The 18,180-nt window shown below is 36.5% G+C and overlaps 2 protein-coding genes and 1 long non-coding RNA gene across 3 annotated transcripts; all 3 read right to left on the bottom strand.

Moving 5' to 3' along the window:
• Positions 1-10,651: 10,651 nt before the first annotated feature.
• Positions 10,652-12,441, bottom strand: LOC147507023 ((S)-canadine synthase-like). The gene is given in 3 exon segments (XM_086599742.1): positions 10,652-10,989; positions 10,991-11,775; positions 11,778-12,441. Coding segments are annotated over 3 exon segments (1,473 nt in total). The 5' UTR covers positions 12,325-12,441; the 3' UTR covers positions 10,652-10,848.
• Positions 12,442-12,584: 143 nt separating this feature from the next.
• On the bottom strand, positions 12,585-14,604 carry LOC147507022 (uncharacterized). Its single transcript, XR_015217520.1, has 3 exons — positions 14,310-14,604; positions 13,038-13,238; positions 12,585-12,909 (listed from the first exon to the last, which is right to left on the bottom strand). It is a non-coding gene; the product is annotated as an uncharacterized LOC147507022 (long non-coding RNA).
• A 1,012-nt stretch (positions 14,605-15,616) lies between these two features.
• On the bottom strand, positions 15,617-16,784 carry LOC147507021 (F-box protein At3g07870-like). The gene has a single exon (XM_086599642.1). The coding sequence runs from the start codon at positions 16,736-16,738 to the stop codon at positions 15,617-15,619; it is 1,122 nt and encodes a 373-aa protein (XP_086455768.1). The 5' UTR covers positions 16,739-16,784.
• Between the last annotated feature and the right edge of the window lie 1,396 nt (positions 16,785-18,180).

The raw sequence follows: 18,180 nt of genomic DNA, 5'->3' as shown, positions 1-18,180 counted from the left end.
CACACAAAACCTTTTCCATTTGTTTCCATATGGAAAAGCCCATTTCCTTTCCACGTAAACAAACAAACTTTAAAAACTATGGAAAAGGTGGACCACTCTTATTTTCCTTTCCTTTCCATAGTGTTTCCATCATAACAAACACACCCTTAATTTAAACTCATTTTGATTGAAAGTTCAAACATTTTCTGAGGAAAAGAAAGGATTGGGTGGGCTTTAGCTGTGGGCTTCAAGAAATTGAGGTTAGTCTTCAATTAGGTTGCAAAATAACGGTTCATTGAGGGGAATGCCTAAGTCCTAACTTAAGTAACCGATTGAGAAAACCAATCTCGAACGCTTCTCTCTCTCTCCCACGCACACATCGTCCCACGCTTAGTCAGAGCCATTATTGCTTTCTTAACATCGCCCACGCTTTAGTCAGAGCCATTATCGCTTTCTTAAGGTGTAGTAGTCATTTGCTTTCCAAGCACACATCGTCCACGCTTAACTTAAGGAATGTAATAATCATTTGTGTATAGGTCATATTCATGACATGAGGGAGGTTAGAGGTGGCAAGTGGGCCGGATGTGATATAGGAAAGAGAAGACATGCTGTAGCGGATCAGATCCGCAGAACCCTAACTGCAGGGAAACCGCCGCGACACGTGGAGAAAGAAGAGACGCTAGATGAAAGAGAGATCAACGAACCACAAGAAGAGGTTAGAGAAAAGAAAGAGATATAAAGAAAAAAAGGTAGAGAAGAAAAGGGGGAGGAAAAAGAAAAGAAAAGATTGAGAGAAAGAGAGAAGAGTAAGGACTTAATACCAATAATCTTATAAGTGGTAAAAAGAGTTTATACAATTTTCTTTCACAATAACTTTTTATTATTCATCTTCCACTATAACTAAAACACACTCTTTTAGTTGATTTTGAAGGGTTATTTGGTCTTAGGGTTATTGCTGATTGAGTCTTAGCTTTAGTAAAGTCCTTAGTCTTTAGGAAGTTATTCACAGCTTTGACACTTTTTTCGGGATTTCTGTTTCACGTATAGGCTGTTTCCTAGCTATTCAGTTCATTCATGTAATGCTATATAATAGCCACTGTTATTGAATAAACACAAGTCATTCAATCTAGTTTTGAGTTCTTTGTCTTTTTTGTTCTCAACAAACTGGTATCAGAGCCAGAAAAAAAACTGTAGTTTTTTTGTCTTTTGAGTGATTTCCAAAACACGAGTGAGGAAGTGGAAAAATGGCAAAGCAGAGTCAAGTAACTTTTGCTAACTTTGCATCCCAAAGTTTGATGGGGATTATGAGCATTGAACATGCTAATGGAGAATCTCCTACGATCAAAGGAGTACTGGAGTGTTATTGAAAAGGGGTATGCAGAGCCCGCACTTGAAGTAGTTTTTAACCGATGCACAAAGAATGTGACACATAGGGTGGGCAATGGGCGGGGTCGGGCTAGTCCAAATTTCTAAACATTTAAAGTCTTTCGCTTATTAGGGTCGGGCAAACCCCTCTAAAAAGTCCCCATAGGATCTGGGGCGGGGCGGGTCATAAGTCTAAATTTCAAGCCCCGACCCTACCCTAAGCCCTCTTTAACAGCTTTTTTTTGCCGGGCCTATATATTTTCTTCTCTTTCTTCGTGATCAGTTTTAAAACTCATTTATATTACAAAAAAATTTCAAAGATTTGCAAACTCAAAGTCCCACCACTTTGAAATTTGAATAACAACCAATCTAGTAATAATTTTTGATAAGTCCAACAATTTAAAATGCATATCCACAATCTAATAAACCAAGTATATAGAGACTCATATTTATATTTCAAAATTACGCTTAAAATGCACAAGACACATTTTGGAATGAGCTTTCACCGACATAAATCCGTTATTTCTTGTACTCAAATCTCACCAAAATTACATTTAACATTGAAGAACACAAAGACAAATAAGAGTATGGAATGAGTTTTACCGACGCCAACCTATTTTTCATTAGGCTAGTTCCCAAGTGCTCATTATTGTTCTTGGACGACTAGGTTAGACGGGAGTTGTGAGGTGTAATGAGTTGTGAGATAGAAACAATTAGGTTTACAAGTTTTTATGATATAAGACAAGTTATTAGAATTACCCATACGGTAAGTGATAAATTACAAAGGACAGTGTTATTTTAATTGAAAATATGTAACAAGGAGTTTGATAGTTTTAGTTGTGTATTTTATAGTGAAATTATAACTAGTGCTTGGTTAGGGCTTAGTTAGGGTCGGGCCTATGTTTCAGAACTTTAGCCTTGACCCTGCCTTAGAAGGCATTAGGGCCGGGTCGGCCCTGCCATAAACTCTGTAAGGGCTTTAGTTGTGAGGGCTTTATAGGGCTTAGGATCGGGTCGGTCAGGGCCGGGTTAGGGTCATTAGGGCCAAATTCCCACCCCTAGTGTGACATATGCTATTTTTGTTTTTGTTCAATGTTTCTCTACTATTGATAATTTCACTTCGAAAAATATGTTGGCAATATCATAAGCGGAGTTATTTTGGTTCTTTGTAGCAAATGGATTGCTTCAATTATTTTTCCAAGCTAAGATTGAGAACATGTGGATTCTTTTTTAAAATATTAATTTTTATTTTTATATTAGTAGCATGTAAAAGACACCAATTGTTTTCAAATAGGCATTGATACATGTCTTTATTTTGCTTATATAGTTGGTTATGTTTTGACAAACTTTTTTCAACTACGTAAGTAAGATGAGTGAACTTCAGTAGAAATTAAGGTACACTTTAACCTCAAAGCTAAATTAAACAGGTGGATATTGAATGCCTTTGAGCAGTAGTTAGAGTCAAAATTAAGAAGTTAAGTTTTATTTCTTTGGTCATTCAACGTGAACCCTGTTACTATGAAAGTTCAGTTAGTGTTGGTAGGTAGATACAGAGTAAATTTCTTATGGTTGATCATGTATCATAGGTCTTGATTTCTCCTTTTTTTAATTTGTTGCAGATTGTCTTATGTATGACCCATAGATATTATTTTCAATCAACACACCGAAACTTTCGTATGAATACTATCGTGATCTACCATGTTTAGGTTTTAGGACTTTAGCCTTATGTTTTAGTATGCATAATCATTTATATATAAAAGGGCTACCAATGCGTACATTTTCTTTTGCTTTGTTTGTAGTTCCACAACAAAATGATCCGAGGGCAGTGTATAAAGATAATGAAATAATTATCAAAAACAATAATTATTTAAGTATCGGTTTTGGGTTTATTTAATAAGCTAATGACATGCTTGAAGCAGTTTGATTGGTATATTGAAATAAGCAACTAGCCACATTGATATCATTTGATCTACTTTCATATATGTTCCTAGAATTGTTTATGTTTGATAATGCAGCTTAGCTTGATTATTTTTTTTAATGTCAAAGATCAGAATTGCGTTCTTTAGCAATGTGGAAGCAGCAAAGCACTGCAATTGGAGAATGAGCACGTATGTTTAGCATAAATCAAAGAAAGATATGTGAACTGAGGTATTTATCTTAATTTCTCTAAACTTATTTCTAATTGTGTTTTCTGCCATTATTTGTTTGGTTTGTCATGGATGAGTGGTTTTAACTTTTGAATATGTGGTTTGAGTAGGAGACATGACTACTTGATTTGGAGTAGGGTATTTTGCGGTAGTTAATTTGGAAATTTTGATAATAAGTGACTAATATAGTTGAAATTTGGTTACATCTCAAGCAATGTTTGTTTAGCAAATGGTTTCCTTTTCTAAAAAAAATATTATTTTCAATCGTGTTTTAATCTGTTGGATATAAATCTCGACATGAGTGTTATGGTTTGATTGATAAAGTTGGTTTGTTCATTGCTGGTTGTGTGGATTGGATTTCTTAAAGTCTTTGTTCTTTTTTTCTTTTTTCTTTTCTTTTTTTCGATAATGCTAATCTTTGTTCGATAGACACCCCATGATAATAGTTTGTTTGGGTGAGAATTTGAGAGTTAATATGCTATGCTGTCTTAGGTTGTTGAAGTACTAACAAAAAGTTTTAACATGACTTTGAATGAATGAAAGTGGTTACAATGTATATATTTGAATTTCATTTTGAAGGAAACTTGCTTTTATGTAGACTGTTTCGTACAAATAATGTTAAAATGTATATTTATTCTTTATAAGTTACAAGACTTTTATTTATTTTTCCCCGATAACTATCACCCCAACTACTTAGACACAACAATGTCATGTTGAATGGAAAACAAGATAATAGTAATATATAGTAGGAACCTATATAGAGCAACCTATATAGTAGCCAATTGTGACAACAAATGATTGTCCAACCTATATAGTAGCAAGAAACAAAAGAGGTGAAAGAGCATAGATTTAGAAGAGTTGTAGGTCATGCCATTTGGAAAATTTCTTTTGGGCCAAAGGTATAAAAATTGTACTAATCAACACACTGTGCCGAAGGAAGTATGTTTATCTAAAAAGATAAAAAATAAATATATTTTTTTTTTATGTTTTATATCTATAATAACACAGAGAGATAAAATTGGTATTTAAAAAAAGTTAATCTAATTTATTTTGTTCTTGAAAGTTACTAAAATTGAAATTGTAGATTCGTGGATTTACTTAATATTGGAATTTGCACTTGTGAGTTACTAAAAAAAAGGGTATCCTTCCCAGTTATTTTGGCCCAAAATTAGTTATTTGGACTGTTTTCTTGATTTTTAATTTGATGAAATAACGGTTTTGCTCCCTTATGTTTCCCTTTCACAAAACATAGTGGTCCCTGTGTATTAGACAAATAAAAAATTAACACAAATATAGGGGCCACATGTTGGTGCATGAGGATAGTGAATTCTAATACCCAAGTGATAAAAAACCTGAAAAGATTGCTACAGAAAAATCCAGACAGAGCGAAGGCTTCTATTTTTTATTCAAAGGAAAGACTACTTGCTCCTAAAAAAAACTTACTCAACTAAGATATCACCACTTTCTATCTAACTAAGATTGTGGCACAACAAAGACTTGGTCACACATGAGAGTGAAGGCTTCTATTTTCTATTTTTTATTCAAAGGAAAGACTACTTGCTCCTAAAAAAACTTACTCAACTAAGATATCACCACTTTCTATCTAACTAAGAGTCTAAGATTGTGGCACAACAAAGACTTGGTCACACATGATGCACCACCGCCCTTATAGAAAGCAAAACAGCACTACTGGAATTAGTCACTTTAGGAGCAAGTAGTCTTTCCTTTGAATAAAAAATAGAAGCCTTCACTCTGTCTGGATTTTTCTGTAGCAATCTTTTTAGGTTTTTTATCACTTGGGTATTAGAATTCACTATCCTCATGCACCAACATGTGGCCCCTATATTTGTGTTAATTTTTTATTTGTCTAATACACAGGGCCCACTATGTTTTGTGAAAGGGAAACATAAGGGAGCAAAACCGTTATTTCATCAAATTAAAAATCAAGAAAACAGTCCAAAGGACTAATTTTGGGCCAAAGTAACTCTAAAGAATACCCTTTTTTTTAGTAACTCACAAGTGCAAATTCCAGTATTAAATAAACCCACGAGTAGTGTTGTTTTGCTTTCAGTAAGGGTGGCGCGTCATGTGAAACCGTAACTCACATGCTCTGGAAGGAAGAGGGTTGTGGTTACTGTATTGACGGAGTTAACGCGGTTGAAGTTTGGCGGAGACAGGTGACGATTGCCGTGGATTCAAGATTCAACAGGAGATTGAAGCTGTCTGGAGGAATTGTTGGTTTTAGTTTGGTTATGTATGCAATGTATTTGCTACCTTTCCTTGTAATTTTCTTTGGCTGTGTTGTTTGTAAGTTCTGATTCTTATGAATAATATAACAGCAGTTCCTATCGAAAAAACAAAAAAAAAAGGTTATTTAATCAAACTCCAACAGTTCAACCTTGACATAACAGCCTCATAATCAAGCAGCTCTGCAAAAAACCATACGACTCAAAACATCTTCCTGAAACATAAGTAATACCCCTGTAGACATAACCCGTGCAATTACTATTGCACGTCTTATCGTCAACACATTTGCCCACGTACATCGAGCTCTATGGCTGAATTTCCTGCAAATTAAAAAATACAATAAAATTAATATGGTATTTACTTGGTAAGGTTAACAATTTTGAACGCTTGTTGATGTGGCAAGAAATCATTGGGCTGTGTTTTTAGATGGGTGACAGTCGTAGCATTTTTTATCTTCGAAACGAACGAGTATCTTGAAAAAATGGAGAGTACAACATTCTTGAATCCATCTTCATTCTTCAACGGCTTTTATGAGGGTAAAGGACTTGTTGAATATGAAGTCTTCAGAAAGAGATGAAAACAAATGAGAAGTCAATGAAGTAGCCGAGCCTACAACGACAGATGTTAATGAGACGAGGTAGCTGAGGTATACTTGCACTGTTGCACATTACACCAGTTGGTCTACTTGGTCATCTAAAAAAAAAGTTGGTATACGTACTGTACATGCATGCACATGTTAGACCTGAATAGCCCACACAGTGACACAGATTAGGAATCGCTTGTGACCTATGAGATGTTAACATTTTTTCTTCCTCTGGCTCAGTAAATTGACTGCCGTTTGTGGGCTTGTCTTACCATTTCCTGGAATCTTTTCCAACTTCTCAACCTTCACTAATTCCAGTTCCAACCGTTCCAGTTCCAACCGTACCTGAGAAACGATTAAAAAAAAATTCAATTTGTTTTTGCGTAAGCAATTTTTTAGTGTTCGAGTGAGGCTAATGATTATAATACATCATGGCCACTGGCGGAGCTATGTGGAGGCCAGGTAAGGTGTAGGCCCCTGAAGATGTGACCAAAAAAAAAATAGTAGTTCGTACTTGTTTAGGCCTATAGTGCTATTTTTTTGGATTTTTTTTTTCTAAGTGAGCTAAAAATTAATTGTATTGATCGAGTATGGGAAAAAGGGAAGGAGCGAGGCATTACTGGGTATTAATATTATTGTAGTTTAATGAGGTGTTGTTGCAACCTTACTAGGTAGCCTCCAAGCGCACCTCATCAAGCACATGTCCCCCTTAATCAAACCTAAAATAGGTATTAGAAGAAGTCTCCCATTTATGTAAGGGTTAACAAGTATTACCCTTCCTAGATAAGCCAATTAGACCCCTCCTAGATAGGAATGAAATTAGAGTATCCCTCTCAAATACACAAAAAAAAAACTCAAATTAGATTGACGGTGTTTTGTTTGTATGTATTTGGGGGAGACCCAAATTTCCAGAAGAAAAAATCCTAATTTCTCATATGCATAGCTATTTTGATTACCATGCCTTCTCAGTGTATATTGTTCCACAATGGGAAAAAAAAACAAGTACTTGTTTAGGTTCTGCAGTGTACTAAGCACTAGCCCCCTAGAGACAATTCCTGGGGCCACTAATCATGACACTTCGAAATATTAACATGGAGAGTTTATGTGTTTCAGTAAATCTATCAAATTTTAACATGTGTTAATTTACTTGTTTGGTGGCGATTCTGAACCATGGATATATAGGATTACAAATATGTGTTAGTTCGTTGGTTGAAGAAGGATTTCATTATTGGAACTTTTGAATTACCTTGGTGTGCCAATTGTACAAGTTCAGACTAAAATATACTACTTTGAGATCCTTTGTAGAAAAAACATAAGAAAAAAAAATATACTAACAAAAATTCCTAACAGTGAATCCTACTACTGCCAACAGACGAAGAAGTTTAGAGCAAGAAGAGGGATAATGTTGGCTTCTAGATATACTTGGTAAGTTTAACAATTTTGAACGCTTAATGATGACTAATGGTGACCTTTCTTGACTTGACAGAGTAGCCTGTTTGTGAGATTTGATGTGGCAAGAAATCATTGGGATGTGTTTTTAGATGGGTGACAGTTGTAGTATTTTTTTATATGAATATATATAGTCCGAGAATATCTTCGTAGACGAGATTGGAGACTGTTGGATATACGATTCAACGGCCTGAAAATAAAAAACAAACTCAAATTCGGAACTCTCATCTCTATGAAGATATTCTCGTGGTAGTCCAAACTTTTTTTATCTTTGAAACAAAGCAAAGAAATTAGACTTTTCAGATTTAGAATTTTCTAAACAATATATTGAAAAAAATGGAGAGTACAACCACAGCAACCAAAATTAGCGACCGAAGCATTCTTGAATCCATCTTCATTCTTCAATGACTTTTATGAGGGCATGCACATTCACTTTTTTTTTTTTCGCTACACGCACAAGGACTTGTTGAATATAGTCTTCAGAAAGAGATGAAACAAATGAGAAGTCAATGAGATAGCCGAGCCTACAACGACAGAAGTTAATGAGACGAGTTAGCTGAGGTATACTTGCACTGTTGCACATTAGACCAATAAGTCAAATCTTAAATTGATCTGAGCTACTTGGCCATCTAAAAAAAAACTTGGTATACGTACTGTACATGCATGCACATGCATGTTAGACCTGAATAGCCCACGCAGATTAGGAATCGCTTGTAATAGTAGTAAATTGATGAGATGTCAACATTTTTTTCTTCCTCTGGCTCTGTAAATTGACTGCCGTTTGTAGGCTTGTCTTACTATTTCTGGAAACCTTCACTAATTCCAGTTCCAACCGTAACTGAGAAACGATTAAAAAAAAATTTCAAAATGTTTTTAGGTAAGCATTTTTTTAGTGTTTGAGTGAGGCTATAATACATTATAGCAAGCGGTAGAGCTATGTGGAGGCCAGGTAGGGCGTAGGCCCCTTGAACATGTGACAAAAAAATAATAGTACTTGTTTAGGCCCACAGTGCTACTTTGTTGATTATTTTTTTGGCTAAGTGAGCTAATTAAGAATTAATGTATTGAGTATGGATAAAAAGGAAAGAGGGATTATATTAAGAAAAGTGTAAAAAGTAAAAAAAATTGAAAAACTCGGTATTGTAGTTTAATGAGGTGTTGTTGCAATCTTATTAGGTAGGCCTCCAAGCTCACCTCATTAAGCACATATCCCGTTTAATCAAACCTAGCTAAAGTAGGTATTAGAAGTAACCTCCCATTTATATAACCATAGTGGCTTGTCATGATACACAGAATAAAGAGCTTCAGAAGTCATAGTTGTAGCTTTTTTTGTTGCCAGATCTGCCAAAAAGTTTGTCTCTCTCCAAGTTGAGGATATCATGAGCTGATGCATTTCAAAAATACATTTGCTCCACCTAGTCTTGATTTGCCATGGAAGCTTGTCTGACTCAAAAACAGAAACTTAACCACTGCCACTGAATTTGATTCAACTTAACCCACACATTCTTCCAGTTTCTTTGTATTGCAATCTCCACACTCTCAACTATAGCTAAACTACTTTGTTGGTCAATGCTAAGGATTTTGCCTTCTCAGATGCATAGCTATTTTGCTTACCATGCCTTCTCAGTGTATATTGTTTTACAATGGGGAAAAAAAATAACTACTTGTTTAGGTTTCGCAGTGTACTAAGCACTAGGCCCCACCTGGAAACAATTTCTAGCTCCGCCACTGATCATGACACCTCGAAATATTGACATGGAGAGTCTGTGTTTCAATAAATCTATCAAATTTTAACATGTGTTAATTTACTTGTTTGGTGGCAATTATGAGCCATGGATATGGATAGATAGGATTACAAATATGTGTTAGCTAGTTGGTTGAAGAAGGATTTCATTATTAGAACTTTTCCTGTGAATTACCTTGGTGTGCCAATTGTACAAGGCTAGACTAAAGCTAAGTCCAATGGTGCGGCAAAACACCAAATATCACGAAAATTCTGATCCAATGGTACGCCAAAATGCTAACCCGCCAACGCTTATCGGTATAAGTTTACCTATCTATAGCCGCTTTTAACGAGATAACGCCAAGCACGCGATCTACATCGCCAAGATGAGTGGCGGTAGAAAAATCTATGCCACACGCCACATTGTGTGGCGCCTAAAATTATTTTTAAAATATTTTTTCCACACGCTTGTGAGAATGGCGGCCGGAGAGTGAGAGTCTAAAAAACCAATTACTTCCTATACGCCATTGGTACTGGTGGTTGGAGAGTGGAGAGTCAAAAAAAAAAAAAAAAATTACTTCCTATACACCATTCCCATACGCTATTGGTAATCGGGCTGCTAGAGAGTGGCCAGAGAGTTCAAAATAAAAAATTTACTTCCCATACGCCATTGGTATTGGCGGCTGTCAAAAAAACCATTGGTTTTGGAAACGCTAACCCCCTAACACTATCTACTATACTATTGTGGTTTGGTGGGATAGCGCACCAAACCATTGGACTTACCCTAACCATTGGACTTACCCTAAAGTATACTATTTTGAGATCCTTTGTAGAAAAAAATACTAATAAAATTCCTAACAGTGAATCCTACTACTGCCAACAGACGAAGAAGTTTAGAGCTAGAAGAGGGATAATGTTGGCTTCTAGATGCAATGTTTGCAGAGAACACGGACATTGATGATGGCCAGACTAAAGTATACTATTTTGAGATCCTTTGTAGAAAAAAAAATAAGAAAAAAAAATACTAATAAAAATTCCTAACAGTGAATCCTACTACTGCCAACAGATGAAGAAGTTTAGAGCTAGAAGAGGGATAATGTTGGCTTCTAGATGCAATGTTTGCAGAGTGCACGGACATTGATGATGTTACAAGGCGTCTAAATAATTAAGTAGATTGCTCAGTCTTATTTTTCGTTTACAATAATGCTTTTGAGATATGCTGACACACAAGCAAAATAGTAAAAATTTTCGTTTACAATAATGCTTTTGAGATATGCTGACACACAAGCAAAATAGTAAAATACAACCAACTTTAACGTGAAACAGCCACTGCCACTTCACTCAACCAATCGAACTCAAACATTTCTACCAGCGATCCTTGCCTCAAGTGGCGTTTTCATCAGGAGAACAAAAGATAGTTCCTCGCCCATATCAGGAAGCTTACCTTCCTCAACACATGACCATTTGAATGCGTTCACCAAGTTAGCAAGAGCAAAAAGCAAACTGAAGCTTTCCCAAGTCCATTCCTGCGCAAATTCTCATTCCAGCACTGAAGGGAAGAAACGATTGTTCCATTGCTTTGTTATATGCAGTACCAGTTTCACCTTCCAAGAATCTCTCAGGCATGAACTTGTAAGGATCAGGCCATATGTTTTGGTTATGATGCAAGGCGTAAAGGTTCACCATAATTCGTGTACCCTTGGCTACCTTAGTCCCCATCAACGTAGTTTCCTTAGCAGTCTTGTGTGGAATAGCAAGAGGTGCAATTGGCTTCATTCTCATTGTTTCTTTAACAACACCTTGCAAATACTTCAATTTATTCACATCTTCAATCTTCACAAGATCCACATCACCGAGTGTCATCCTAATATCTTGGTAGAGCTTCTCTTGTGCTCCTTGTTCACGGATCAAGTAAGCGAGTGCCCATGTAGTGGTAGAGGAAGTACTGTCCACCCCAAGAAGGTACAGCTCAAAAATGCAAAATATGATAACTTCCTCTTCGAAATTCTGTGAGAGAAGAAAGTACAAATAGCTATTTGTTGGAGGGTTTGAAGAGAGAAGTGGCCTCACCAATTCTTCAACTCTACACTTCACCAGAAATGCCTCTCTCTCGGCTTTTTTGTGACTGGGGAGGTACTTTGCATAATAGAATGCCTCGGCAAGACGAGCATAGCCACTAATGCGAATAATATCTTCAATCTCATAATGCATAGACTCAATAAACTTGTTATCATCAAAGTTCTGACCGAAAATAAGGCGAGTTAGTAACCTGACAGTGTTCTTTTAATGTGGTCAAGTGGTTTGACGATGCCATTGTTGTTGGCTGCTTCGTCGCTCATAGCTTTGATCAAGCGTTTCATGTCCCTTTCTTGATATTGATTTTGTGCGGCAACATTGAAAGGACCCATTGCTCCACTTTGAAGTCCCTTACGAACATTCTGCCAGAAGGGACCAGCATCCGAGGTGGATATGGTGTGCCAGCTGGCTGATGCAATTTTAGTTATTTCGGGCATGTCACGCGCTCCATAATCTGCTGACTTGTTCACAAGAACCTCCCATGCCTTTTCAAGGTCACTGATGACAATGACGGGCCGCCAGCTACCAATCCAGATTGTCATCACACTACCGTGAACTTTCGCAAGTTTGGCCAAGGCGACATGGAGCACATCATCGCCTAGTTGGTGCAAGTTCCCTATGATTGGTAATTTTCTCGGACCGCTTGGCCATTTCATCTGTGGCAATGACGAGGACGAGAATAAAATTCGGATTATGGTTGTTGTGGCAAACACAATTGCTACAGTGGCACAGACAAGAAGTGGACTCATCTCCATTTCTAGCTATCTTTTTTGTTACCTCTCTACGTCTTTGAAACTTATGAAGGAAACCACAGTGCACTTGAGTCTTTTATATCTGATTTTTGTTCACAGTGACTGGGGGAGTGGGGGACAATTATTTAGCATCTGCTTTATGTTGAATGATAATGGCTGTAGTCAATTCCAATAATAAAAGGTGTTGAACTGAATGATTTCATATTTTCATAGGTATGTATGGTGAGACAAAACGTGAGTAGCGTGGGAAAGCACGTGGGGGATGAAGCGTGATCCTCTTTGTTTATTGGATAAAACTTATTACATGTATAAGAAAACCATCTATGCCAACAAAAATCATCTCCAAATTAAACTACGGAGTATTAGTGTTAATTGATAGTTGGGCATATCATCGAAAAAACAAAAAAAACGTGATAGTTGGGACTTTGGAAGGCACTATGATTTTTTCTTTATTGCCATAAGAACATGCCCACTCATGCAGCCACCGAGGCACTAATCAACTTTTCATCTAGAACACCACATTTTTCGTGCTTTATACATGGATGTCAGAGGAGCCTCCCTTGGGACAAACCTTGACACCTGGCACAACTGCAGAAGCACCAGAAACAAATTAAAGCAGTATATGTTGTCCAAATGAATCAGTTAGAAGTAATACTCTTAACATTTTATTAGGATACTGTCTGTTGATGACAAAATAATTTTTCAGTAGCAAGTACCAACTAGAGCAATTACAAGACACGAACAAGTCCTCTTCAGGATATATGGCAACACCACATCTTTGACATCAAATCCCTCTGCAAGTAATAACTCAAGCAAATTTGCTATAGCTGCGCGAAAATTAGCAACAATTGCAGGTGCTGACTAGTAAAGTCGGTAAAACTTTTGGGTGATGATACCAGAGTTGTTGGAGTTCGAACCTGCCAGAATAAAAAAGTTACTGATCTCATTTATAATAGGCTTGTCAATCAAAAAAAATAAAAAAATAGCAACGATTATGGTGCAGAGACAGCAGGGCGGTACAATAGAACCATTGTTGAGGTTGTGTTTTTGGACAGGTATATGTAATTATTGCTATTTTAGAAATAGCTCACACACGAAGTTAGCCCCGCCAAACATCAAATTCAGTGTGCTCGCTGCTAACAGAGGGAGATTGTAGAAACTTCACACCTTACTCATCACATTAATATGCATATTGAATCATATGCTTCATGCTTGGGCTCATATATATCAGAATATTGAGACCCAGAACTTATTTTGTGCAAATATTTCTGAATCACAGCGATTTCAGCTCACCATCATGTACGCCTTATCCGAGTATTGGAGTCAGGAACGTGAATCCTAGATTGCGATTCAACTTCATCTTGAGTGTGTTTGCTCAGTCAAGACTTCAGATCTTTCTTAAACTATAACATCCATGTGCGTAAAGACAAGGTGTGCTAGAAATACCCTTTGCCTTCTGGCACGCCAATGTCTTGGGCATAATATTATGATGCCCTGTTGTTTTAGCATATATATGGATAGATGTACTAAGACGGGTGAGAAGAAACAGATATTGACTGAGATGAGACCGCTGATGAAGTTGAATGGCAAAATAGGACTCACATATCTGACCCCCAATCTGATGGAATAAGGTCTAGATTGCTTATGGTGATCAACTTGAAATTGCTACCAAACTTGAACACTGTCTTAGTTATTCAAGTTGATGATATTTTGAATATAAACCAAACAAAGCAATGCGATTCATTTTTCGTATGTACATATTTGATGGTATTTCTCTATAATCTTTTGTCTATTTAATCGTTGTATATATCTAAGATGTCACCATTTGCCAAACTACCTCCAACCTATCCTTAGCATTGGGGGTGATTTATATGGCCAACAAGGGTCGAATAATCAATCCTAACGCTAAGGATCAATTAATAAAATAAAGAAAATGGTGTAAAAAAAAAAAAATTATCAGAAGAATAAAGAGTAAGAATAAATCAAACCGGCTTGTATAAATGCTGTCGCCATTGTGTTCATGTAACCAACTAATACAGAATCAGCTGGTTTGAGCGTTTGTGAGTACTCTCTAAATTCCAATCCTCTCTAGACTCTAGAGTATCACTTGAAAGAATGAAGAATTGAAGATTTAGAACTTCTTTTATAGAGCAAAGGGAATAATACTTGAAACTTTTTTTGGAAATTTAGATAACAATATTAATGATCTCGATATTGCATTAGGATTGTGAAAATTTTCATATTAATGTGAATGATATTTTGTCATAAAAGATAGATTGAACCAAGTAGATCGAGATCTCAACCAAATACACTAGTAGGCAAAAGTCTATATCAATACACAAATTTTAGTAATAAACAGCGCGGACCGCGGGCCACACTATGATTTTGAAAATCTCCTAACTAGGCAGGAAGAAAATTAGATAAAGCAGTACTAGACAAGTGAGCTTCAATGCCTCAATGGCCCCATAAAAAAAAAATTTTTTTTTTTTCTAGGTAAGCAAATATTTGTATGGTTAACGAGTATTACCCCTCACTAGATTAGCCAATTAGGATTTCTCCCAACTAGATAGAAAATTAGGGCCTCAACAGTCTCACTAAATGAGGACAGTGTTTTTTTTGTGTGTACTGGAGGAAACCCTAATTTCCCATCTAGTGGGAATGAAATCCTTATTGGCTCATCTAGTGATGGGGGGAGAGTACAAGGAGTTGGCCATCATACTTTCTAGTTAAGAAGATTTAAAATAATTTCAATGACCTCGTTATTTTACCAATCATTCCAAGAACATCAGCTAAGTTGGCCATCATATATAAGTTGTTTATATGCTGATATCTCAAAGGAAAATTGGTTGGTTATAACTGTTAGTATCTAAACAGTTGCAGATATCTATTTACAGAATACAACAGAAGAATTAATGAGAAAAAAAAAAGATCGTTAGAAATGTAGACCTTGCAAATTAACATTTACTGCGAGATAAGAAACACGTACGTAATTGAAATTTTGGCGGTAACACCTCTGATTAATGGAGATGAATGGAGAACCATTGAAAAGAAAAAGAAAACTAAGAAGCACGTTCAACAATCTCCTGGTGAAATTGATGATCCCACTCTCGCCATAATGAAGAAAGTTTCTTCTTGGCCAGGAAAAAAATTAAGCATTTTGATGGTTATATTAAAGAGATTTGGGATGAGGCGAATGGGTCAGACATTTGCTTACATCCATTGTGGAATCTTCTTCCGAGAGTTTGATAAACAATTCTCGAAAGGAAAGTAGGTGGAATGAGGTACTTAACCTATGCTACTGAACTCCACCGCATATCCTAGGCGTAATAAGGCTTTCTGCATGAACAAATGTACGCGTCAGGAAAGACTTTTTCCTCTTGAAAGACCCGGAATAATTTGCAATTTCCCTAGTTTGCTTTCGGTGAGGGTTAAACACAACCAACTTTTGTCGGTTATGCTCGATTACAATCTCTCCATTCTTCAAGACATACAAGAGGTGCAAAGAACATATGTTGCCCTCAGGGAATGTTAGCACAAATTGCTTAGTCCAAGCCATTTTTCCTCCAGAACACTTCCTTACCCATACCACAACATTTTCATGTGAAGAATAGTCAGTTAAAGAAAGTAGACCTTGCAACACACTCAGGTCTATTTTACCGGAGACAGTATTGAAAGGTAATGTTGGATCAAACTGGAACTTCTCACGCCCAATGTCAAAATAACCAATTCCATTTCTTCCACCCGCTCTAAGTTTTGCTAACCAATAAAGAGTTCCATTCAAGAATACATTTTCATTTTCAGGTTGTAAAGGATTGAATGGAACCTCTCCTATTATTCTCCATGAACCCAAGCCAAGCGTGTAGACCTCAGCATCTAACCCAGTAGAACTCCAGAAGAACGCTACTACCTTGTACTGATTCTTGATAGGATCGAAACCAAAACCACAACCAGAGGAAGTCCTAGTCCTATCATAGGGAAGCATCATTATGTCATTGGTAATAAATGGATTGTAAATTGTAATGCGGTTAAAAGGATAATCCCACAAACAAAGCAGGCCATTACAGGAATTCATACCAAGTTTTGAGAGATAGTTGGGGAATGGTAGACGCTTCACTGATTCATTGATACAACCTACATGATTGACCATACATAGTTCCCACTTGTTGGTCACGACCAAGATATCAGGGTTTTGATCATTAGCCTGAGATGCACTAGCGAATTGAGCATGGACGAAAAGAGGATCAGAAATAGTAGTGCGCCATTCTTTAAAAATGAGCGGGCGCCTACATTGGATGAGAGTTTCCACAGGCAACCTTGAGAGTATGTCGAATGTGATGTCTTGGGGTAGTTTCCACCAAGCAACACACTTTGACTTCTTCACCCTCTTTCTCTCCACGACAACTTGATTTTCAATCATCCTATTTAATTTCTGTATCACAAGAAAAAATGGAAGAGTTTGCAAATGTTAGTACCTACATAAAAGATATTATTTTTGGAAACATGGATTTGCACTAATCAAGGAATTATTTGCTTGAAACAGAAATAATCCAAAAAATTCAAATTTCAAACACTGAAAAATACCGCTTAACCAACTGTCCATATTCAAAAACAGACTGTTCCCAGCAGAGTTTTGCTCCAAGAGCTAGGGCTGGAAATGGAGCGGGTTCGGGTCGGATTCTCACTCAAAACTCTTTACCATATTTGGATCCATCCGGATTCGGGTCGGATTTCGGATATCCATATCCATTAAAAAACACTAAAAAAAACACAATTTTAATAATTTTCATATATAAATGTAAGATATAAACTATGTTGTAGTGATGCGCATTATCGACACGACGCTGTGACTCAGTTATATCTCAAAAATGTAGGACGCAGACGCAAAGAAAAGACGCTTAAAAATTAATTAATATTTATAATTTCATTTTATATAAATTGAACATTAAAAACTAAAATAAATGTATCAACATTCATAAATTCAATACTATTAAAGATAAATAACCACAAAATTAAGTTTAATATTTCCTAATCAAACTTTAAAACATGTCATAAGTCTTAATAAAACAAAAATAACAAAATTGAGTTTTTAATATTATTTTGATTTATTTTTTATTTTTGGATCAAAATCCGCTACCGACCATATTAACTCCGCGCCCGATCAAGCGTTTGACCAGCGCCTAGTTTAGTTGATCAGCGACCGACGCTGCCTATATGCTAGCGTTAAATCAAGGCTCACAACCGGACGCCGGACACGACCTACGGGTTGGTGCGTCCGTGCTTTAGAGGATATAAATTAATTTTTAAGCATCAAAATATAAATCTTGTTAAAATGATTCGGATTTTCGGATATTCAGGTTGGATTCTAGTCACAAACATAAAAATCATATCCGTTAAAATGGATTCGGATTGCATCCCGTACCATTTCCAAGTTTCCAACCAAGAGCTCCAAAAGCTAGAATCAGATGTGAACCTTTTGAACTTGATACCAAAGCTAGTCATAGAAGACGAAAATAAAGAGCTCTCGTCTATACCTACATTCGGTGAGATCAAAAGAGCTGTCTTTGGTCTTTGTCCAGATAGTGCACCAGGGCCAGACGGATTTAATGGACACTTCTATCAAGTTTGCTGGAACATAGTTGGTGGGGATGTTTATAGAGCAGTGAGATACTTCTTTTTGAAAAGCAGACTACCAAAAAGCTACAATGCAAATTTTATTGTGCTGATACCAAAAGAGAGGAATGCAAATCACCTTAATCGGTATTGCACCAATATGCCTCTCAAATTTTGCTTACAAGATTATTACAAAGATCTTGGCTTCTAGGTCGGCTCCAATAGCTTCAAAAATCATCTCAAAGGCTC

Source organism: Coptis chinensis, chromosome 3 (genome assembly GCF_015680905.1).
Source record: "Coptis chinensis isolate HL-2020 chromosome 3, ASM1568090v1, whole genome shotgun sequence".
In the NCBI taxonomy this organism is placed as follows: Eukaryota; Viridiplantae; Streptophyta; class Magnoliopsida; order Ranunculales; family Ranunculaceae; genus Coptis; species Coptis chinensis.
The sequence above is the reverse complement of the archived record's forward strand: the minus strand, read 5'-3'. Positions and strand labels throughout refer to the sequence as shown.